This window comes from Bombus terrestris, chromosome 11 (assembly GCF_910591885.1).
Source record: "Bombus terrestris chromosome 11, iyBomTerr1.2, whole genome shotgun sequence".
NCBI classification, from domain to species: domain Eukaryota; kingdom Metazoa; phylum Arthropoda; class Insecta; order Hymenoptera; family Apidae; genus Bombus; species Bombus terrestris.
In genome coordinates, this window is record NC_063279.1 from 4,469,348 (window position 1) to 4,495,575 (window position 26,228).

Consider the following 26,228-nt stretch of genomic DNA (forward strand, 5'->3'; position numbering starts at 1 on the left):
TGAGGAAATGCCCTCCATACACCGACAAGGAGCGTCGACTTAAAAGTCTATCGCGCCACCGCAGCCGGTTCCTTCTAAATCGACCGATTGTACTTGGAAATTTTTGCCTATTTTCCGATTGCTTTCATATTCAGACCCGAATCGTTTGTGTTTCATTTCACAGTTTTATAAAACGTAATGCGATGAAAGCAGACGAGTGAGACTGCGAAGCCTGTCTTATCAGAAATCTTTTAAATTTTGTTAAAGGAACAAGGATACGACAGTGTGATCGTTCATTAACATTTTTAACTAAAATAGAAAAATTAAAAATGGAAATATTTCTGAATTTAAAATAGAAATACTTGTGTATTATTTGATTACAAAAACATTTTATGTTGGTTGTATCGTAAGAATAGAAGATAATGTACAACGTTTAATAAAATAGAATGAAGTCGCACTTTTAGCTTCGATACTATATTTCTATTGTTCCCTACAGATCCCTTACATATCCCTTGTATGTGTAAATTGATGTACTTACGGATATCCGGATGCCTAATTGCACAACAGTTTCGAAGGGATTTAGAACGGCGAAGAGATAACTGGTTCTAAATGACGTCGGCTTAAAAGTTGCCACCAAAGTGAACTCTGCTGGCAATTTTTCCGGCAAATATAATCGATACGGCTGTTTAACTTCGGAGCCAGGTCGGAAGCCAAAACTTGGAAATCCGTCGAGACCATCGTCGATGTACAAATTATTGTCGTCTGTTAATGCCACGGAAGCTTGAAGTAAATCATATTCCAGCTCTGAAACAAAAGGGTATGAAGAAAAACAGTTAGAAGGCTTTCTTCTTTAGAAAATATGGATTACAACTCTTTGACAAAAATTGTATATAATATTTCATGGCCGCAAAGAGAAATTTTAATCCCAATGAGACGTAAACATTTAGATTCCATACATATCGAACTAAAAACGCAAAGTTATATTGTATCCTTTAAAATAAATAAATTGATTTTCAATCATTTATAAGCCTCTATCTGCTAGCTAATATCTGATGAACATTTATTACATAAAATCCGGACTTGAATTTAATATTACAAGTCCCGTTAATATTAAAAGTCATATTAAAGAGTAACAAATAGAATTATTCAGGAATTGTGATTATTAATACGTATACCATCTATAGCGTAAAAAAATGCGAGAATAGAACCAGATATATGACTAACACAGGTTGATCGATCAAGGACTCTACGGTTCTTTCATTTTTATTTAATCCAAGTCGGAGGCAAATAAGCTAACTCTCATACAAGCGTACCTGCGCATCTCGTTTCCCCTTATTTCTATTTGCCAACCTGTTCCACAAAATTGCAAACTCCCTTAAGTAAAAGAGAGCAAAAGATTCAGGACTTGGAGCTTCAAAGTGTATAAAACTCCTCCCGTTAAGACGATTTTAGATCAACATCATGAAAGTGGACAAGTACTTGAGAAGGGGGAAAAAGAACGACGAGGATCTCAAACATAATTAGAAATCCTTTCCTCGGAACTTTTTTAAGAATAATTTACAATCCATTGTATCATTGTAACAATTTTACGATTTTCGTTACTTTTTTAAACATCAGCGATCAACTAACATCGAAGAATTCTCGATAAAAAAAAAAAGAAAATATCAAACATGAGATAATGATAGGTACTACCGTTGTATAAATATACAATCACTGAAATAAAAACTTTAACGATTCATGCGATTTCTGGTGCGAAAATCGACAGAAACGAAGTGTAATTATCGCGAAAATTGGAATTTTTACATAATTTCATTACGTTGATCCTTTCAGTGATCAAAATTTCACTGCAAATTCCTTTCGAATCCCTCGATGCTTCCAATAAAGCCCCAGAACTCTGGCAAAATTCACGAGCTCTATTTTCGACGAATAACAGGGAAAATAAACGAAAATCCATTCAACATTCCTACGTCGAAAAAATAGCCGAATTTCCCGCCTCGAGATTAAATGATAATCCAGAGGGATTGTTATTTACACAGGGAAATACTTGACCGGCGTTGTTATAATGTATCCCCGGTATTATATAGCAGGCATCTAATTTGCACCTCTCGTTTCATGCAAATTGTTTAAACGCAGTTCGAACAACATATCGGGTTCTTGTAATATCACGGTGAACCGCGGATATTATTTAAATGCGACTGTTACGCGAACTGCTCGATTCCCTACGAGACTATAGTTAATGAACGACATGCTGTTGAAAACGAGGCGAGTGGCGGCAGAGGGGGCGAAAAATGCGAATCGACGAAAAGTAGTTCAAACTCGAAGCGAGAGAACTTTAATTAATTCGGTGCGTGGAGACTTGGGGCAGCCGCCTTCACGGGATTAGTGAACGAAATCTTGATAAAGCCACCAGGCGGATACGATTCGGGCTACGAGAAAGTCCTGAAAGGTTAACGCCCTTGAACATCTTGTTTGGTCGAACTGATTGGAATTATTAAGCAGTTTAAATTGGACAGGTCTCCAGACGTAGTTAAAGTTCGCGGCAGCGAGTTACCTTTTTTGAAATTGGAATTGGTTGTGAAGTTCTTCGATCCGTGGAAGAACGAGAAAGGTAAAAAAGCCCTTGAGGGTATTTGTTATGAATATCGTAATTCCTTTACACGGATATAATTTTAATTTACTTGATAAGTATTCTTTGCATTGATAGGTAATGGTAAAAATGTGAAATCCGTCAATAATAGTTTTAACCAGTCAATTCTAGAAATAACTAAATGTACAAATTTTACGAACAATTTGTTTTACAGTTTAACGGGGCAGTTGTTTCAGCCGTTCGTAGTTTTCGCTGATAATCCATTCCTATTTCTAGAATTGGCTAGTCGATACTATCGTTAACAATACAATTTCAATGAAACTAGTATCGACTTGAAAAATAAAACCGAAAATAAAACTGAAAATTTTGCTGAACATTAAATAAAAGATGAGTCGATCTTCAAACAAAATAAAAAGAGGGGAATATTTTTAATGTTATCAAGAATTCACGAGAAGCAGAAATCGATAAATTAGATTACATAGAATTTATGGTAATATTTAAATTACTACGTTACACGAACAAGTTTTAATGTATAAATGTAACTTCCGAATTCAAATGGTTTTATACTAAATTCAAATGGTATTACACATATCTATGCTTTCCAAACTCGATAAAATTATGCATATGAATGATATTGGCTAAATTCATATTATATTGGTTTTATACGCTTTAAACTAGATTTCCAAGTGATTATGATCGTACTTTTTTAATACATTACAACCCCATTTCGCGCGCCATGCGTCATATAGCATCGCCAGGCTCGATATACTGCGGTTACCGCAGCTGAAAGCTTACTTCGATAATCGATATTTATTACCGAAATATAAGTCCGTAAATCGCATTAAAAATTGTATGCCTAGCATTGTTCCGCTTGGAAAAGTAACACGACTTTTCTTCCCATACGTGAACCTTTTTAAACATTATACATTTAATGTAGATGTAGATATATATTTATATACCTGCTATTGTATTTTACGCTAAATAAATATAGCTATATTTCACGATTATTTTAAATTACATATCATCAAAGAATTAGTCAATAAATAGCTGTAGTACATTTCCATTTTTTAACAAAATTCCTCTCAAAAATATTCCAAGACAGTCCTAGAACAAATCTCGTAACACAATATCGTATGAAAATGTTCAATTTCTTGCCAGCTATTCCTACGCTGGTCTGTTAGCCTGATACAAGCGGAGCAATCTTTAGATGTGTTTTCCGATGGATCTTTCGCTTTATCTTGCCTAAACAGGAAGTCTAGAAGCTATTGAGAGGCAGTGAGCTGTACAATACTTCGAATTCTAAATGTTCGATTCTGCTTTCTTAAAGCTTTCCCGCCGATAGGAACACGTTGCAAGATTCGAGGAAGTTCGAGGGCGAAGATTTCAATGCTTGACGGATTCGATCACAGAATATACGTCTATGGAGACTTCAACGAACGCATAAGACATGGTCGGTGGAAACCTTCCAAACGCGTATATTCTCCTAATACGCAACTACGTTTTGCGCAGAAATTACAACAAAATACACGTCGCGAGAGAATTAACGATATCAATCGCGTGATAAAATATTTAACACAAGCTCGTATGGATTAATAAAACACACTGTACTGTTATTTTTAAATGATAATCTTGTAAGAATCTTACAGACTAAGGAGTCTCTTTACTTCAAGATACTCCATGAATAATTATTTCTGTGAGAATAAAAAGTACATGTAACAAAGAAATATTTCACGACGTGATTTCATATTAAATTTGTACGACGAGCAAAATAATTTGATTTTTGTGCAATTTTGTCATGATCTGTTTTCATACGAAATTTTCCTCTTGCATCATCTGCAGAAACTAAGCGGTATAATAGATACGTATAAGAACATTGTCGGGGCGGTGCCGAGAGAATGTAAAGCAAGAAGTATTTCCTCGTTTAATGAAGATTGCAATCAACTTAATGTAATGGCAAGAACGAAGACTACAAAAGTAACAATTCTCCAATTATAATTTTCTTATGCTGTAACTCTTAATTACGCGTAAAAATTCTTATTCTTAAAATTCTGTAACTAATAACGATACGACCTAACAAGTTAAACAACTTTTATATTGTACCTTCTATAAAAGCTAACATCGTAGAAAAATACTAAATCAATGTCTATCATATGACATAAAAGTAGGACCAACTATAAAGTTGAGAATGAAACATGGAAACTGTTTTCATCGTGAAAAATGAAATGAAATAAGATTCCAGATACAGCTCACACGCGAGTAAATAACTCGATTGATGTGATTCCATCAAACTGTCAAAAGGCACCTCGAAAATACATTTTATGAAAGAATTACGTAAGGCGGCAGGAATGTATGAAAAACGTCATTGTTCCTATTCGAGTAAAAGAGAAGGATATTTCGCTCAAAACCAATCTTTCGCTTAAGATCTCTCTCACGAGACGATACAGCCGTGAATTCATCGAAAACCTCTTCTGTATTTATAGGAATCCGCGAAGCGAATTCCATCGACTGTTACGAAGAAATTCGTTTGTTACGATCAGCAAATTGAACTGTCTTTCGGTCTTTATACTTTCATAAATGCGAAATCAAGAGTAGATGATGCTGGTTGAACATATAGAATGTTCCTTCAAATAGAGTTCCGAGAGGAATAACAAAAATTGTGAATCTCAGATTAGAAATTGTGTATGTTAAAAAGATAATGTATATTTTTAATTGAATTACGATATTTACAAGTTTTAGTATATAAGGAAAAGTAGGAAATAAAATTATAAACTTCTGGTTTAAAAAGTTCTTTTATAGTGAAATTTTCCTTAATAAAGGAAGATAAACAAAATAGCCTGACACTGTGCGATTTGATGGAAATGTGAGAAACTGTAAAATCGTAAAGCCATAGCAATTACCAAAGTTGTAACAGTGGATAATAATAATATCGCAAGCTACTTCGAAATTTTATGGAACCATAAAAATAAAGTTTGTTTTAAAATTTTTTAAAAGTTCGAAGATTACAACGAGTGAAATTAACGTAGATCACGTTAATTTGATTCACAAGCTAACGCTATTTTATTTCCACAATTCCAACATTGACAAGAAGAATCATTGCCCAAGTAAATTATTGCATTTGAACCTACGTAAACAAATCTGTTGCGCTAAACATTATTATTTAAACTAAACACATACGCTAAACACTTAGATAATTAACGTATCTTGTACAAGAAATTTTCACTAACCTCCTCTCGCCATTACACCTTTTAATTCATTAAAGGACTTACGGTAAGCTCTCACGATCTCCTAAAACACGAAGCACAAAAAACGCCAAAAGAAAACTACCAACAACTTCCCTAGACAAGAGTTCCCAACTAATAAAACAAGGAATAGAGGGGGGAAAAAAGAAGGAAGACGGTGTAATACAATAACGATCAGTGTCAGATAAGACGATCTCGAGATGGACCGAAAGTTCAGCGTTATCCTGTCGCGAGAAGTTCTCAAAGCTTGCCCTCTCGCGGGACCAAGTTTCCTCGAGGAAAGTCGAGGCCACTTCGGAATTTTCACGAGGACCGATCTTCTACAAGCGTCTTCTTACGTATCCGTTTCACGCCCGTTTTAATTCGATTCTTGCTGCACCAGCGATCGACAGAGAAGTAAAACGACCACTTCGGTTAGAACCCAAGGCAAACGTTTACCTCCACTTTCGCGGCTATAGATTCACATAGTTTCCATCGTCATTTTCGTTCTCTGCTCGTGCTACGTTCGATTAAAAACTGCCGGCCAATTCCATGGAGATGATCGGGGTCGAGTTCGACGCGTTCACGCGCGCGCCCCAATGGATTGACACGGATGATTCGCGAGAGGAATTCGCGTCCGAACGATCAATTTCTCCCGTGAGCAAACTGCCAATACGAATCGATAGTCGGGGAACAATGCATACGAAATCACCGATTGATCCTAAACCATGCTTCGCGGCTAATGAAGATAAATGGAGCATCCGGTTTTAACGCGATCTCACCCTTCGCACGGTTTTGCAAATTTACATTCGACCAACTGGTAAATAGGAAAGACTGGATTGTTTTTAAAGAGGTGTCTCTCGCGTGTTTGAATATCATCATATTGAATGCGATATTATGAGAATTAATAATAAGCCGGAAGATAATAATAATGTTGAAATAAAATTTTGTTAGGACGTTGTTAGATATTAAATATCGCGAGATAATATTTTGATGCGTTTATGTGAAGGGTGATTTTGGGGCTCTGGTGAATGTTACATGGCAACAATGGGTTCATTAAACCACCGGATATAGCTGTTCATATTCTGGAAAGCAGAATTTTTATTCAGAGTCGTGCGCCGTAAAGGCAGCCAAATTAGCAAGTTTTCCGTTCCTTTGTTTTTAGAATATGTGCGAAGCCTTTGTGAAAAATACACAAAACTTCTGTATGAATTAGTTGACGAATTATTCATACAGAGAGTAAATTCTACCACGTACGCTTTGAAGCCAATGATAGCCCTAAGTATAAATATTTCTAGAAAGATGTATTATTTCTATTTTTGCCTATACTTATGAAACACAAGCTTGGCTAATGTCAAGTAGTATACGCAGTAATTAAATACTTCAGTATAAAATATGATCAAGTTAAAACCGGTAACAAAATCCCACAGAAATAATCTTCCAAAAAAAACAAAAAAATATTACGTTCCAAATATAACGAAAAATGTACCGCGTGTGTAGTATCCAAATATGAAAGTCGTAAAAGTTTATAACCGAGGCGAAAAAACAAAAACAGGGAAAGGTAAAAAATTCAAGCCTGCCGTCGAACGTCAAGCGCTGGCTTGCAATTTTTTAATGCGCACACAAATATTGCGCTGTGAAGTATTATCGATCTGATAAACGCATCACGTCAATTGAAAGGACAATTTCTGCGCAAAACGAGTTACATAGTAAATCATAAAAAAGAGGAGAAAACAGAAAAAGTAGATAAAATTTTATCGAACGAGCAACGGTAAGACCGGAATCGAAAGTGTGACATAAAATCAAACATCAGCAACAAGGATAAAAGAAACAGAGGAACTACGTTCCATAAATGATACCCGAGAAATTTTGCAATTATCTTTGAAAAAGGATATCAGGTTCTCCTATCGGAAAAGCTATCACATCGTGTAGAAATGCAATAAAATATCGATCTTCTGTTCCCACTTTTAACATGCGCTACCAGATAACCGTAAGATTCCTCGAGCTGTAGAAAATTTAGAAATCCTATCGTCGATGCTTTCAACATACGTAAAAGTATCCGAACATCTTTGCGAGCAGTTTCAACCAATTCGCTGTGGATACTTCTGGTTAACGTAAGCGCTATACGTGACTGAAAATATGGCTAGTGAAACCTGCGAACCGAGGCTGTATACTTCGAACTACAAATTTCAAGATATCCGTTAATACGTAATAGAAATATGTCTTTCGTTGTTTTCAATACTTAGTTATAGTTCCTAATAATTATTAGCCATTTTTATAAATTAGAACACATAAGATTAAAATAATCTATACATTTAGTTAGAGCATTAAATATAGAATAGTCTATACATTTATACTATTATGTCTTCCGGAGTTACGTGTGAACTAACAAAGACTAAATACTAAATATATTTATGTGCCAATAGTCATCAAGAGGTAAATAGTGAAAAATTGAAAAAAAATATCCTGTAAGGATTTCAAGGAACTTTTATAACTATATATGATGAAAATATTTTCAGAAAAAGAAATAATGAAATTATCTGATAATTTCTAAAAATACATTTAAAGAAACAAATTTAATTATATATATTTATATATTATATATATATAATTTGATAAGATATTTTCTTAATTTTTCTTAAATTTTGCTATGAACACTTTGATCGAAGGAAAAACATTTTCCATTAAGATCCTGATATATTCCCACGCCAGACCGTTGCAACTTGGTGTTCTATTAACTCAACAAGGAACGGTACAGTTAATTATTTTCACCGATAAAAAGCGTCGCCAACATATGCGACTCTGTTCATCTTTTTGGTTTTGCACTCATTTCCGAGAGGATCGGTGCAACAGACGTGGCAACACGTGTATCGTCACGTTTTTACTCAGACCTCGGGACAACGTGTGTTTCAGAATGTCCCTAGCATTCGATAATTACGAGGTAAACTTCTTGTTACTCATTTAGCTGTGGCTTTACATGCGTTCTGTTTCATCGTGTTAACACGTCGACTAACGAGCGAAGAACCGCTTGTATTCCGCTCATGAAATCGCGATAAAACCAGCCATTGTCGAATAAGTGTTACATGTGCATTTTAATCCTCCATAGGGTGCTGAAATTTGTTACCAGTGATTTTATGTAAACATTGTTTCCTAAAAGAGCTTTTTGAATATTTTTTTTTTAAATACTTACTGGATAATAATACATTTATTTGTACATGTGACATATGGATAGCGGGAATTTTATAAACTTTGAGGTAATGTCACATTTTGCTCATGACAATATTATACAAATGGAAAGATTTATTAAAACGACAATTGAAGAAATACTAAAACAAATACTTCAAAAACTAACTGGGAAAAATGTTACTTAAAGCAAAGAAATCTTAAATAAGTTAAGTAATTTATATTTTCTAAAAATAATTTAATAGATAACCTGATAATTCTGTTCCATGAAACAATAAATGTACTGCATATACATATGTGTGTATATACATATATCAAACTTCTACATTACTTACTCGCTGATTGTGTATTATATTATGAAGAAAAGTTTTACACTACTTGAGAAATTTAAAACGTTTCAAGTAAAAGCGAACTCTATAGCTACAACAACTTAATTTCTCTCCGTATAATTAAACTAAAAATTATAAGAATAACTAACCTCAATAACAAAAAAGCTAATGAAAGCACATTCTAAGAAGAAATGCCATAAGAACATTAACCTACTAAACTGGTAACGAAATTACCATTTAGAACGATTTTCCACTTCTGTTTCACGTTTATCTCTTTCAAAATTAAGAAAATAAAGAAATTACGCAGTGATGCTTGAACAGAGTGCGACACAGTCTTGACAAGCATGCGAGAGGCAACTATGAAATTAAATTGTAGGTTTATCGGATAAATTCGTTAGAGAACTACTTACTGTTAAGTGACGCGAAACTTCGATGAGTCGAGATCGTAGAATGCTTTGATCTGCCGAAATTCTGTTGAAAATTCCTTTATTTTTCCTTGAAATTTCGCTTGAAAATAACGCGCGCGCTTTTATTCGACATCTTTTTTTACAAACTGTCGTGGTTCAACCTTTCCCCGTTAGATGGCGCCAGTCTGATCAACGACCAGTTGACTGACTCGTTACAGTCACTGCCTACTTTACTCTCTAACACATAATTCTAAATTAACATTTCATTAGACTATTTTCTTGTTTCATTCAACTGTTTGAACAAACTTTTTAAATTAAAATTTAAATTAAATTAAAAAGTGTGATCAATCGTTTGCAAGAAAAAATATTACGTTGTTTATAAATTTACTTAATTCACATGGAACTTTGTGTAAAATTTTGGAACGTTCAAACGCATATTGGAAAAATGATTTTTTAACCAAATAGTCAAATACACACTAAATTTCATTTAAAACTCTAATTTTCTTCTTTGCTTACCGAGTTCTCTCTTATTTTTCCGTTGCATTCTTGTTAACAACTTGCGATCAATCAAACATTCTTTATGGTTCAGCGGTTTCCGATCTCCAACTGATTTGTAGAAATAAAAGAGGGAAGACAAGAGCATTCCGAATAGACAAAGAAAAGTTACGAAATGGATTTCCGAGGCAAGGTAATACGAATGACTGATGATCCTCATTCGCCTTCCTCGGAAGTTGAATCGTGGGGCATTTCGCTTTTCCGAATTCTCATCAGCAATATTATGGGGAAGGAAATTTGATAAGACTGTTTTGTAACGGGTCATTATGTTCCAAATATTGCGAATGGAATGAGAAAAAAATATTTGTAGCGAAGAATTGAATATATCCTGGGAATATTTACATACAATTTGTTTGAAGTATTTAAAAAACATTAAAAAGTAGAATACTATCTTACAGAACATAATGATATATTATTTTGTTATTCAAATATATCAGCAGGAAAAATGCCTAAACAAGATTAAGTGTAATTTTTGTCGTTTTTTACTTTATAACCCTGAAGAACTCGAAGAAAGTTTCCTCGTAGAGGCAACTCAGAAAACTCTCTTTCCACAATTTTTCTCATCGTATTTGAGACCAAATGAGGAAATTTTAATAATTTTGAATTGTAATATTCGAACAGTATCAAGCATTTATTGTATGAATTTGTCCCATATAAAGACGAAATTCAATTAACTAGATTAAAATTAAAATAAAGTTGTTTACCCGCAACTCGATGAACTTTCGTCGCTTTGCAACGCGCGATAGCGACAAGACAAATCGAAGGAAACGACACAGCAACTCTCTTGCTCTCTGTCTGTCTTGTGGAAACCAGCGCATCCAGACGTCGAACAAGTTTTATTTGTCGAGCAAGTTAGGCTAATTGTTCGCCAAGGCTGCGCGAAACGATGAGCCCGCGTTAATTGGCGAGTCAGCGGCGATTTAACGCGCCCTGAAATCAAAGCTCATGCGGGCTTACGGCGGATTCTACAAAGCGCTTTGTTTCACAACGAACATCGGCGACAGCGGACCAAGTTAATGGTTCAAGTAAATTGGGAAGCGAAATTGCAGTCCGCAATGCTGGGCCATCCTTACTAACTTGATTAGAAAGGAATGGAGATGTTTGTGCAAATCCAATAGCAATCGACAGCGATCGCTTATCATAGACAATTTTTAAGAGTATATTGTACCTATTATACAAAACTTTTCGTGATTTGTCTCATCAACCACGTGAGCTTATTAATATAATGAACAAATGACCGTCTAGATAATTTTGTAAGCTTACGCGAAATGTATCTCTGCAATAAATATTTTGCATTTATTTGTATCAGTTCTATGTGCATCTTCGCATCAAGTTTTGAATATTAATTTATATTAATTTTCAAATAAAATAAGTTAAGAAAAACATGATGTAGGTGTGGCAGTGTAATGCTTAATTTACAGTTTTAAATCTATTGTAAAATAAATTGTATTTTTACGGAGGCTTTGCGACAGTACAGTAATATTTTTAAATGTATCGTATTGCACGAGTTTATGTGAAATAGAACAAACTATTAAACACAAAGAGAATACAGAAAAAAAGATGGAACGTGCTCGGAGCTAAATTTGTAGAACTTATTTTTGTAACGTGTCTTGCCTAGAATTTCGAGATATTCCCTGAAAATATATCGCAGAAATAAAAACAATAGACTGGCAATCGTTTTGGGATACTAAAAACGCAATCAGAGCTCCAGGAAAATCGGCTTCGAAGGAGAATTTATTGCGCCCTTTAAATCATCGCTTTTCTTGGAAATGCATTTTTCAATATTCTCCTCGCGTAATGCATCAGGAGTGGATGTGTATCTTGAAATTATGTTCGAAATAGGTCAGGATTATTAATACTTTATCTACCATATTTGTATTGAAAGATAACAATATCTTATAAACACTTCATCATTGACTTTTCTCTTTTCCACACGTATTTTTTTTTCTTTTTTATCAATTATTATTAGAAGAAATTATCATAAGTTAGAAATCATTTCTTTAAATTAAAAGTAACAAATTCAACTTTACCTTCGTAATAAACTAGAGATTTTCATTTTACTAAATTAGAGACAAATTTTTCAAATTCGTTCGCAGTTGCAATGTCACATTTTGCGTAATAGATTCATTTAGAGTAAAAAATTTCACGTTTTTAAAACAGCACTGCACATTTTTCCCGTAATGTTGGCATTTTAAGTAAAATGATTTCATATTTCATAAGGATTACACTGTTTCATCCATGACATTCCCTCGTTGCATTTTTACCCTGTCAGTTGTCCTGCATCAATATCTGTCATAAATATTTGTTTTCTGATGTGTGTGCATTGTCACGATATATCGGGTCCATCTACGGAAAGCAGCTGCTCATGAATCATACGCCGAAAAAATGTGGAAAAATGTTACGTATATCGTATCATACTTCGACTGCTTTAAATCACACAGATGTCTATTTAATACATGAAGATTATTAACGAAGGTGTCAAAATAACTAAAGAAATATAAAAGCCTAATAACATTTCTCTCCTGTAAACATCCTGTCACGCTTTAACTCACAATATTTATAATCTCTAAACAATAATTATTCCACTCTTAATTATTTTATTTCGTGATCATCCATCATGAGAGTGACCTCTATGCTTGCTTCATCAGCGATATTCCTTACAACGAATCGAATTTAATTGCCAATAAAAAATTGTTCTTTGACATTAGGTATCGTCGAAGTGAAAGAAAAAATTTCGGAAAGCTGATTAAATAGAGCGTGGCAAAACGTTATATGAAAGGAATCGACAGATTCTCGCAATTATTTGCCGCGAGATGTTCAGCCATTGTTCGAGGTCGGCTTCGACAACGAGCGATACAGGCCGTCTTTGGCTGGTGAGCGATGATAAATGGTTCTAGAGGAAAGAATGGTGTTCGTGGCAAGAGGAGATCTCCAAGCCACGAATCGGGTTCTCAGGGACTATCGAAAGACTAGGGGAAACCACGATAAAAGAAAAACGTCATCGAGCGTTGATATAATTCATTAATCAAATCCTGATTAATTTTCAATTTCGTGAAAAAGGCATTTCTTTTATGGACGTGGCAAAAATTACTCGACTTGAAACTATGATGGATTTCTGATCGAGCTTCGATTAAGTAATAAGATTAATGGGCTGGATGAAACTGAAAATTGAATTCGCAATTTGTAGTTTCTAGAAATTCAAATTCTATGTATGAGTGAAATGGTATTTATCTAGCATCGTGTAACGTTGATCATTTCTCAACTATAGCAACTAAGTGAGAATAGAAGTGGTTTCTTCTCCTCTTTAAGTGCAAGATATCGTAGGGTAAAACTACTTGCAGAGGATTGAAGCAAATAGTATCTTATTCTGCTTTATTTAAGAAACAACAGAAACTATATCCAAGCAAACTATTTCTTTGCGAAAAACTCAAAGTACGTATTTACATTTTGTGACATGTCTGCCGAATACATTATACCTTTTTAATTTTCATAGTTGAACTAATTTATAGAAATATTTTACTTATAAGAAAGACCCACTAATTTTAATAACTCTACAGTTCATTTGAATTATTCTACGCTTGGTTTACTAATTTTTATTTCATCACTTGTTAACCCTATCAAGTACCATTAATTTGACATACCAATTTTCCGGCCAACCTTTCAATAAAAGTATCCGCAAAAATTGAAGAACTTTCCTGGAACGTTAAGTGGAATTTCTCCTTGATCATCGGAGTGAGGACAGTTAGCGAGCGTAAAAGAGTCACAGTTTCCTCTTTCCGAGCTCTTTTTCCCACCTGGTGCTTCCGATGGCCCGATTCCGGGTCTAAACGAGAAGAAAACGTAGTTGATTCCATCCCTTTCTTTCCTTGCCCCTCGTTCGCCCTCCAACTTAGAAACCAAAGAACAGATTTAATCAGAAAACTTGAAACGAGAGGACAGTTTCTTCTCTGTTCGATCCTCCGGTCGCTGCCCTTCCTCCTCTTTGTCCTCTACGCCTTTCCATTCTTAACTTTCCATTGTTTAACTTTCGTCAAAATGACTTATCACGTTTTTCGTTCCTCGAAATTGCTCGAAATCGAAGGAAATTCGCGGTGAGATTACGTTATCGCGTTTGAAACGATTGTTCGGTTCTTATTCGTCCTACGCGTCGTTTCAACCTGAATACAATCGAGAAACTGTCGTGGACACGAAACGAATCGTTTATTGTTTCACTGACGTTTGTCCGTCTCTTCGATGCTCTATTCTGTCGCTCAGATTTTTATTTTTGGAATTAAAAAAAATACGATAGGACTAGAATATTCCTGAATTTTTAGAAACTTTAGAAGGAAATTAATTTCGCTACGTTCTTTGAATTTTGAAATCCTAATTTCGTTGCCGCGTCAACAAAGAAGAAAACCTTAAATCCTTTAAGAAATATATTAGCATGAAGTTGCAAGAAGAAATTATGCATACCAGCATTCTTCTAAATATTTCTTGAATCTAAGAAACTTTGTCAACGTTTGAAAGACACGGTTAACTTCAAACGATCCAACAGATTTATTAAGACGATATAATGAATTTTTATTTCACAATAATTCAATAAAGAAGAATGAAATTGATAATTCCAAATGTAGTTTATCTTCTAAATTTTCTAACATCTTGTAACAATTTAGTTCAATCCGTTAGAACACCGAATTCGTAGTTAAGAAACCGATACGTATTCTTCAATTAAATAGAAATGTCTTTAAATAATCCATAGCAACTATCAAAGAAAAGCCACATAGAAATTAGTAGAAATCATAGCTACAGCTGAAACATGGAATAACTTATACAAACGCGAAAGGAAGAGGAAGATTGGCAGACTTTCATCGGCCCATAAAATCCGTCGTCCTCGCGATTCGAATGAATACATCTCGTATCGTCTGAAAATTTGTTACACCCTCGAGAAACGTTATCTCGGTTATGCCTCCTCCCTACCATTCGTGCTGCAATACGTTTCAGAAGCAAACCAAATATGACAGTCTGGCTCATCTCCAAGCTCCCTCGTAAATCAACCGTTCTCAAAGGAACGAGAGAGCATACAAGTTCTCTGAGGTAGAGGGAAGAACAGAAGGAAAGGAAGAGGAGCGAAAAGAAAGATACCCCAACGAGTCAAAGGTGAGATATCCCTCGTATATTTTTCGTTTCGAAACATTATTTACTCCGATGGAATGTGAACGTATCGCGTGCCATATGTTGCGCATTGTTGAAATGCTTTCTGGAAGGTCACTTCATGAACGAGATGAAAAGTCGAGCCGCGGAGATTAAACAAATTTTGGCATTGGAATTTTGTTTTATGCTTCTTCGTTACCTTCACGCAATTTTGTGGATAAAATTCAAAACATTTTTGTGATGGACACAGTCTCACGACATTCCTTCAAACTTTTAACAGAACCATTGAAGTCTATTCAACTAGTAGTATTAACTTTCACATACCTTCATGCAGAAAATGTCATACAACGTTTTTCGACAGAAAAATGCAATTTCGTGGAATTGAAAAAAATTATATTGTATATCAACGTGCAAGTATGAAACATAAAAGTTAAGTACTTCGATTCTTTCTTTTTTAAATACTCGTCTCTATGACACTTTCAAGAGACAAACGAGAAATATTCGACTCTTGCATATGTATCCCAAAAAAAAAGAATAAACTTTTATAAAAGTAACTTTTAAATTATCTCGCCGAAACAATCCACATATTGTAGCACTATACGATATATTCAAATTCTTCCAAAATATAAAAATACCGTGTAATTGAAAATGGAAATGGTAATAACGATACTTGACCCAAAATATACAAAGACAATAAATTAAAACTAGGACAACTACCTCCTTCCTCAAAAAATAAAATAGAATAAAATAATCAATGTATATGTATGGAACGTGAAACACTTTGGTTCTTTGTGATGTTGATGGCAATGATTCGTCGTCGTTAAGGAAAATGAAGCACTTAAGAGGTACATAAGAAGCGGTAAGGGTGCGAGTGCATGAAGGGCGTTAATTGGATTCAACTCCGCTCTCCTAATTTACCCTCCACCGGGGGCGAGTATTTTGAAGCAAGAAGCAAACACTTGGAAACCACGGCGTGTTCGGACAATTCTGTTGGAATTGTTGAAAATTATAAGGAGTGTTCGCCTTGCTCATCCGGGCGAAACTGTGAAACCAGAAAATTCCTCCCAGTCTTTTTCCTCCACCGACAATCTTGATTTAAGGAAAGAACATCTAATGTGAACTGTCTGTCCCGAGAACTGCAAACTTTTTGCGAGAAAACGAAATCACAGTAATTTCCAGCTGCAACCCCGATTACGCCGCTCGAATTCTCGCGTTTTATTAACAACTTTCTTAAGTCACTATTATGTGAAAATTGTTGCATTTGGAAGATTAATAGAGAATGATTATAAGAATTTAATAATAATAAATTATATAAATCCAGGACAAAAATGTGGCTGCAGAAATACTCAGAAAAGCAGCGTTATTAAACAGAAAAGAATTCTTTTAGCAGGACTTACCAGACTACGAATAAATTGCAAAATGAAACAGTTAATGTTAGTTGTTAACTTCTTTTCCCAGCTAATGACTAAATGCATTTATGGAAAATTTAAATACGTAGAAATATACAGATTAAAGGTAAAATATCTCTTATACCATTTAGATTTATTTAATAATAGCAGATATCCTTATTTAGCTTTCGCTTTTCTGATTCCACGCTTGTTTAACTCATGGCGGGATTGAATGTTTATCAAATTGAGTTCTAATAAAAAAAGAGTGTTTCATGAATGAAAAAATCACGAGTGATTTATACGAGATAATTATAGATGACAGTGAATTTTCAAAACTTGTTAAGGAACGCTTTATCCCTCTTTTTTATATTTTGGTTTTTATAAAATAGCAAGTGACAAGGTGTGGTCAGTACTCGTTTTCTTTGTTTGCGAGGCTAATCGACTTGAGTGCACCAAGAGCTGTCTGAAGTTAGTTTAACGCAATTATTTGGTGACTTGGTGTACGCAGATTCTCGTGGACGGTTGCGTTAATTCGGTAAAAGAAGTGATAAATTTTCAAGTTATGGTTCACTTTGGGAAATTAAATAAACTAGCAAGTTCATAATTTTATATCAAGATAAAACTTGGCGAGAAAAATTCAAATTAACGAGCAAGCAATGCAGCTCTATTTTCATGTTCCAGTCACGAAAAGGAAATTAATAAATCGTACAAACATTTTTTCTCGTTTTCACGTGAAATTAAATTCTTTAAATTATGAAACATAGATCATGCGTCGCTTAAGACATTGTCTTTCCGATTTACATGGAAATACATTATGTATACGCATGAGAAAAGTTATTTATTTATTTTCCAAAGAGTAGAAATGTTGCGATAAAAGGAAACTTTAATTAGGTCCAAAAACTTATACAAATACCATTTTAAGATATCGTTTGAATCGATTAACAGCTCGTTCATTAATGTATCAACGTTTACGGATAAGTAAAACGTGTATTCCTTCAGCGTTTGAAAACAACGAGAAAATTAGCTACAAGCCTATTAGGTAACGCTTGCCATCTCACCCTGTGAGAGGAGGAAAGAGAAAACAGAGTCCTCGTTAATTAACATCTTTCGTGAAGCTTGTTTGTCCATAATATTTTATGAACGCGTAAAAGCTTTCATAAGAAAATCAAAAGTACACAATGCTGTATTTAGCTTTATAGTGTGACTTTACTTGTCTGCAAACGCTATTAATGTACAACATTATTAATAGTATCTTCAAAGCGGTACGAGCCTGTGTTACAAGTATTATTTAATTTATAAATATTATTGTAAATATTACTTGACGATACTTCATTATCATTACTACGTTCATTATTACGTTAGATATTACAGCATAAAGACATATACATAATTCATAAACTGTCACATTAACAACCTGCAAATAGGCCTTACAAACCAGTTAATAGAAAATGTCGAGGGCAACTCGAATCGCGAGACTCAGTTTCAAAGACATGGCCCCTTGAAATCTCCCAACAAAGACGTGACTTTCGAGGCACACGACCATTTAAGCGTTAACATGAATTAAACAAAGTTCCACTCGTATATGAGAGAAAAGAAAACTCTCTCGAATCGTGTCGAGTCTAACTGAAGCAAAACTCTGATCAAACAGAACCGATTCTTAATTCATGCAAAAGAACAGGATGACCGTTCTGTAGAATTAAATTCCTGTCGGACTGTGTTTGCAGTGTGCGTGCCAGGGCAGGGCCGTAGGGCATCCTGGATGAACCCTCGGCCCTCTAGGACAGGAAGTACCGAGTGGCATACAAAAGGTGCAGGTAAGAGTCATATTGTTTATTACAGGTTGCCTGCAGGCAAGTCTGAGTGGTAGTCTCGACGTGTACTCCTCGTATTGTCTTGCAGGGCAGCCTCGAGACATCCGGGGTGCCCTCATATTTCAGACTCGTCATTCTCGAGCATCTCTCCCGAGAAAACGTACGCCATCGTGATCTTCTATTTCTTTTCTTCCGTCTTTTTACCTTCTTCTTCTTCGTTTCGCATTTACTTTACGTTTCAAAGGGTATCGAAAATGTACATGGCGAACATAAAAGTCATACGTATCAAAAAATATTTGTCTCTCGACTTTTTCGTAAAATTTCGAACTTTCGGGATCATAATTGTTATTCGCGAAAAAAAGATTAGAAGCTTCATGCTACGAATTAGATGACAAATATCACAGTCTTTCGTCTGTCCTTTTGTAGAATTTCAATTTTAATAATTAGAAGTGAAGTTATTACTCTTGAATTATTACTTTTACTATTACTCTTGAAATTAAGTCATTAAATGAACTTAAATAGGACTTACAGATGGTTATCAAATTGGGCAATGACATCGATTAAAGGCTTAGATCGGTATGCTAAATGTCGAAGCGATATCAATAGCTTTTTATTGCACTGTCGCTTTACAGAGGTGATCAATTATGAAAATGCAGGAAAGAAATTTTCATGTAGAATTAATTAAGCGCGAAGATTTCCTATGTGCATTGTTAGAAAATAATTTGACGCTGCACATAGAAGAGAATACGCTTGTTATCGAATAAGTAAATCCATTGGAATAGATACTTAAACTCCTGTCACAGGACTCGATAATTACTCCAGCTAAACTGCAACGAACAGGTCAGGTCAGTGTGAGGTGATACGAAGTAATTTGTGAAACTTTAGTCGAGTTAGTAAGAGGTGAGGAAATAGGAAGGTAATGGAGAACATAGTACAGCCTTGCTCTAACTTCTCCGTGTAATTTCAAAGGCTTAACACCGAGTCGATGTCGTCGACTTCTATCCCGCTCTTTACCCTCCCCTTATTGTGCTTCCTGTTCGAGTTTTCGCCAATGTAATATGGCAAAATGATCCTGTCACTCGAGCTCAGAATTTTTCGAAAATGTCACCACACTTTTCTTAAATAATTTTTATCTTCTTGTCTTTCGACGTTCAACGTCTTCGAATTATCGACAGACAGGAGCGTCGTTGCTCCTCGCCTCTTAGTATAATAAAGATGTATGTAGCGACACGTGAAAAATTTTCGTTGTCGATACTTTACGATAGTGCAGTTCAGCATTTGAAATTTAAAGCGAATTGAATAGCGCGAAAGTTAGAATAATATTGGATTTTAGAAATTTGTAATTTAGACAAAAAAGATTGGTGTATAGACTGTAAAATTTTATGCAAATTTATATTTTTATGGACGTAATTAAGGAAATAAGGAAACGCTTATGACGAGTATTTTACTTTAGATGTTTTAAATATATTTTAGATATTTTAGTGTATTACGTGGGTGTTTTATATATTACATGTATTCTGCGCATTTTTGCATGTTGAAATTTCGCATAAATGTATAAGAATCCGCAGTCTTGTTATGTTAAACGATTATTTAAATCTCGAATAATATATTACTTACGAAATTGATAAATATTTTTTATTTTAAACACAACGACTTCCATATTAACAAATGTAATATCAAATTAATTGAATTATCATTCGAACGTGCGATTAACGTAATGTAGTGCATTACCATAATCAGTATGCCATTATTAAATTATTGTAATATCGCTTTGATCATGCACATCATCAAGATTCATATTTTAACCTCATGTAAAACATTGATTTTCATATTGTTGTTTCATAAATATAGTATTAAAATTTGAACAAATGATATTTTCAGTTTATTAACTTCGAATGTATCATGCGAATAAAAATTTATTAAAATTTTCTTGCACATGCACGAACTTTCATGCTCTACAATGTTGAAACTTGCATTCTAGTGTTGCTAGATTCCAATTTCATCAGGGGCCAAAAATATCACATGGCATATTTCTCTAGTTTATTAAATTTCTAAAAGTTTGATTTCTCTTTTATATAAACTCAACCGTGTTTTCTTGTATTCGATGATATCGATTCTAACAAATAATAATGATTATACTAAGGATTTTTGATGGAGAATTATGGGAAGAATTATGGAAAATTTGGAGATGCAATGTTTTTAATTCACAATCTAGCAATGATGATAGTCTTGGACAAACTTTGGTTGAAACAAAGATAAAATATAAGAATGAAATAATTCTAAGGAAAATCATTTGCCTACTTAAATTATCTAACGCGACACTATCTCAAGACAACATCTACATATACCATATAAATATTTATAAAATAGCAATTATTAACATTAACCATGAATTAAAATAAATTAAAATAAAAAAGACCATAGTTTTAGACACAATCGAAACCTTTTAAATTCATGAAGAAGCGATGCAATTGCTTTGTAATCAAATTATAATTTATACCATGACAATGAGTAAATCATCTTCTTTAAAATATTTTTGTCTCATATCGACTCGATTTTTCGTTCCGAAAATAATGTTGTTTGAAGTAAAACGTAATTTTCAACATTTCGCTACGACTTTCTCTCTCTGGGAATAGGATCTCTCACTCGTGCCGTTACACTGACCTGCCCCACGCTAGACACGCGTGTAGTGGTCAGCGACGAACACTGAGTCATAGTCTTTTGTTTTTTACTATTACTATTATTCGGGACAAGCGTATTTTCCTAGAAAAAATTGTAGGTCACGGCATTTCCTACAATTTTAGCTGTCATTCAGTATCCGTACCCTGTGTTTCAATTGCGTATCCTTTCAATGATATCTCGGGAACGAATTATCGTATCGACATGAGACAGAGTGCGTTTTAAAGAGCACATTTCGCTCTATGTACTGAGTGGTATTTTGTTTAAAATTTGACAATCCTTCCTTTTGCATTTTGTATTTAAAATTGAAGTTACTTGTACGTACTACACATTTTGTGAATGACTTTTGACTGCAGGTCATCACTTCTGCCAAATTTGCAAAATTTTAGGCATATATTGGAATAAATGGTATATTTTACAAGTTTATGAATATCGTGGCATGTTGATTAATTTATAATAGTTTAATGTGAAATTAAACAATGTGAGACATAGTAATACAGAGAAGAGTGGATAACACAAATTTTGTCATAAAATTCTCTGGACGAATATTTGGAAATATATACAGAACGGAAAATATTTTCACAAGTAAAGACACTTCAAGTCCTCCAATTCCTTCTTCGTCGTGTATTTAATTTTGTATCACGAACAGGATGGTTCGTGACGAAGGAGATATGAGAATTCGGTGTAACGACCATCCTGCAATGGAAACCGAAGTGACGAGAATTCTATTCGACGATAGTCGAGAAAGGGTTTGAAGGATTACGTCTTCTTCGAGGGGTCGCAACAATGCCGACTCCTCGATGCCAAATATTAACCGAGAACGGAGGGAGCGACACCAAAGGATTCACAGATCCGTAAAAATGATCCTCCTTCCTCTCTGTTGCGTGTTGGAAGAATTTTAATTTGACCCTTTTGAGACGTGTCAAGCTGGATCGAATAAAGGGAAAAGTATTTTCAAATAAATAAACAACGCTGTGATAGGAATTTTCTCCATCATTTTGTTATTATATGAAAATGATTCAATAACGATATATACAAGAAACATACTAACATATATATATAAGAAGACGAAACAAAGATCGTAAACAAATAAAGAAAGATTAAGTAACAATATTTAGATATATTGAAAATGAGAAAACGCAAGTTTCGTTTCTTTCGACCAATAAACTGAGCTAGAATCCTACAGTTCCAGTAGACGAAAGACCATCCAGTGGTCCGTCAGAAAGTTGGTGGAGATTAAAATAGTTTTACCTTCATTCATCGAGATCGAAACCGTCATATGGTTCGGCAAATCGTATTTCCTGTGCGAGCTTCGCATAATTTACAAACCACCGATCGTCGGACGCCATCCAATATCGGAATTGGATTTAACTGCTTCTGAGTTTCAGGCAACCGCTCAGTGGAAGACTATTATGCACCCACATCGGCCATTGAATATCGACACGTTACATTTCACAATTTTCTAATAAATGCGACCCGAAAGATCTCTTGGTAAAACCACCAACAAATCATTGATATACATTCGATTTTCTAAAGAAACGTTTCTATTAAAAAAAGGTTTTTACCTTTTTATCAAATGATATTATGTAAAAATAGTCAGAGAATATAGCGCAATCGTACTTAGAGAAATCATAATTTGTAAAAATTGCATTAAATTTATATAGAAGAAATAAAATCTATACTGTAATCTGAATAATTAGTAATTTTAACAATCGATAAAGGTATATTAATCGAATACGTCAAACTTTCTGAACTAAAATCAAACTTAAAATTTCGTAGATCGAAATAAAATTTGTTAAGTTTGTTTTATTAAAAATAGGCGAAGGATTGTAATATTCAAAGTTGTTCGGATTTTTGTTTTCAGAATATTTCCAATATCTCTTCAAATGTAAGACATTCTATGTAATACTCGTCCTTTTCAATAAAATGTACATTTATAATAAAATTTCAAGTATTACACGCACGACACGGAAGAAACATAATAATAGAATTAGTCAATAATCGATCAATTTCCAACTAGCATTTAGCAATGCCGAAATTCAGTTAACAGGTGTTCATACGACACGGTATTCGAATAATTGGATTTCTACTATACGCAGTGTGCAATGCAATAGAAATGGCGCAAAGTCCTCTACACCGTTATAAGGTAATAACGCCGATAAATTTTCAGCAACATGGTAATTCTGACTTTAATCAAACTGCACTTTACTCGGTAATCCTGATTAAACTCAATATTGCCGATATCTACCGTTACAGAAACAATAAATACACGTATAATATTGGACCCATCGAATTCGTGTTCACGCGATTTCCAGCCACGATTTTCAACAGTGATTTCGTCTCGATTGGATGAATTAACCATGTTCCTCGCTATATTGTTTTCAATAAATGTCCACAATTCAAGTTATTTCAATACATACGACGATTACATGATATCATCGAATTTGAAGTTTAATCGAGATAGAAAAAAAAAATATTTCAGATGTAAGAATTTACAAATATTTAAAAAAATTATTTATCACTTAAAAATTATTTATTACTTACCGTATAATAAATTATTATTACTTCATGCTAAAGTTTAAAAATATCGATATCCAAATTCTAAAATTATCTATGTGTATTAACCTATATGAATAAAGACTTTATACTTTGAATGTACTAAATTGTCGACGCCGAGGATTTTACGTAATCAAAATAGAATTATTGTTATTAATTACGCAAATATTAATATAATATTAGATTACTATATTAGCATTTACTGTACTACTTATATTCATTATATCTCTGCATTAATACATTAAGATTATTATATAAATGTAACAATAAAATTTCATAATATATAGAATTAGTATAACTCAGGTAACAACAGTACAACGTCGAATATTGAAAAATTCACTTTACATAAGTAGAACATAAGTAGAACAGATACCTACATACCCAAATCTAACTTCGTTAAACAAATATTCATCGACGAATCACAATGATCTATCCTTCGTTTTGCATAAGCCACTATTGAAGGAACAAAATGAATGACGACGAAAATATAATTTGACTTCTACCAGCAGTAAAATTAACTGTAAAAGTCCAGGAACCAGGACACAAGCGGACGCGATAGGAAAAGCACAGGTGATAGTACGTGAGAAAATTTCACCAGCGTGCCAAGAGAATTGGACGATGTAAAGTAGCTAAATCTGGACAGCGTTAAAAAGCCGGGTACTAGCCACTGGGAACATTCGTCGACGATTTATTATGTTGCCGTGGCTGTGAGCTCACGGTCGTCGAGACTCCCGTAACGAGTTTATTAAATATTTCATTCGAGCACGAAACGAGGGGATTGAAGTGACGCGACTCGCTTAGAAAGGGCCGCATCAGAGAAAAGGAAAGGGTGCCAGCCGAGAGAAGGCGAATTGTGAGAGATACTCTTGAAAATCAGAACAAGAAACGAGCTTAGAATTCATTGGACGGAGATTAAACAAATATAAAGAGAAAAAATAAAAACAATGTAAACAATAAAATGGAACTTTTATAAAAGAGTAACTGACTGAAAGTAGAGTACTGTAGCTACTGAAAGCAGAAAAAAAAAATGGAATTTTAGTTTGAAAAGTACCTATACCATAGTAGAACTTCGTATATGTATGCATGCATATGTGTACCATTCTTTGGGCCGATGTTTAATTTCAGGTTTCAAACTCTGTATTTACATCCTTTGATCCCCTTCCTTGCTATTCCTTATTCATTTCTGTTTATACATATTCATTGCCCTTTTTTTCTACCTATAATCAAAATTCCATACGATATCAAAATTTCATCTGAATAAAAATATACTTTACATAAGAAGAGTTACATATATGTGACATATACTACATATGCAGGTAAATGTTTCAGAAGGATTAATATAGGAAAAGCTAAAAGGTAAGGGAAAGTAAATAAAACGCTTCCAAATTATAACCAAACAATTGAATAAAATATAAAGAAAAAGCGTACCAGGATGAACAATCAAAAATAAAGAAATTATTGCGATAAATTCAAGGAAAATAATATAAATGAATAAATAGTATCTGAGAATAGGTTGCCGAAACGATAAGACAAATGGGAAACTTTATGGTAATGTGCGAAACGATAGGTGACAGGCAAAATTGACTCGAAAAAGCTGGAAAAAGCTCGAAATAGAAAGGGGCGCGGAAAGAAGCAACCCTTTTATAATTTGATTCCCTGTGACAACCCTTGCTTGTTTTCTGCCTGCGTTTCGCTGTTGCTCTCTGGCTGTTTCAGCCACCGCAACACGATGTACGGCACACGTGCGACACGTCAGGCCTGTGATTGCTATTTCGTGCTCTTCCATGAGTTTATTAAATGGTTCGGTCGCTCGTGAATAATTCTGTGTAAAAGGAGGACCAGGGGTTGGTAATCCAGGGTCCACATGATCAATACCTCACTGGATACTGATACAAGATATTTTTTATTGACTTTTCTTTTCCTAATCTCTGTTTGTTTTCAATTGTCCAATGTTTGTAAAGATAAGTTATTGTTAATAAAATATATTAAATAAATGCTTATAGCTTTTTTCTTTAATTGGCGATAAAATCACTTGTCCGAATTATTCAACGTTTGCAGAGAAAATTTAAAAGGTGTTATTATAATATTATAAGGAAAATACCTTATTAGTATTTAGGATACTTTGTTATGGAATTCTGCTGTTTTTCTTTTAATTGAAAATTAGATCGCTAATCTTGACTAAGTAACAAAATTGTTCGAAAAGTCTCATCTTACAGTGTAGGAGGTTTTCGAGTATTAAACTTGGATAAATAATGAGACGTCATTGAAATGAAACCATGTTAAGAGTATCCCGTTTATTTGATTATCTCAAGATCGTGTCGTCATCCACTGCAAATACAGGTATGCGTATACTTCGTTAAGAAATTATAAGCGATATATGAAATATTCGAATGATGGAGATCCTCT

At 34.1% G+C, this 26,228-nt stretch overlaps 1 protein-coding gene across 6 annotated transcripts in view; it reads right to left on the bottom strand.

Moving 5' to 3' along the window:
* LOC100649852 (collagen alpha-1(XVIII) chain) overlaps nucleotides 1–26,228 on the bottom strand; it is a 345,705-nt gene that overhangs the window by 264,956 nt on the left and 54,521 nt on the right. For all 6 annotated transcript variants that reach the window (XM_048410056.1, XM_048410054.1, XM_048410055.1 and 3 more), the window contains exon 4: nucleotides 518–783. In XM_048410056.1, coding sequence (XP_048266013.1) covers nucleotides 518–783 — 266 coding nt within the window. The remainder of the gene's footprint in view (nucleotides 1–517; nucleotides 784–26,228) is intronic.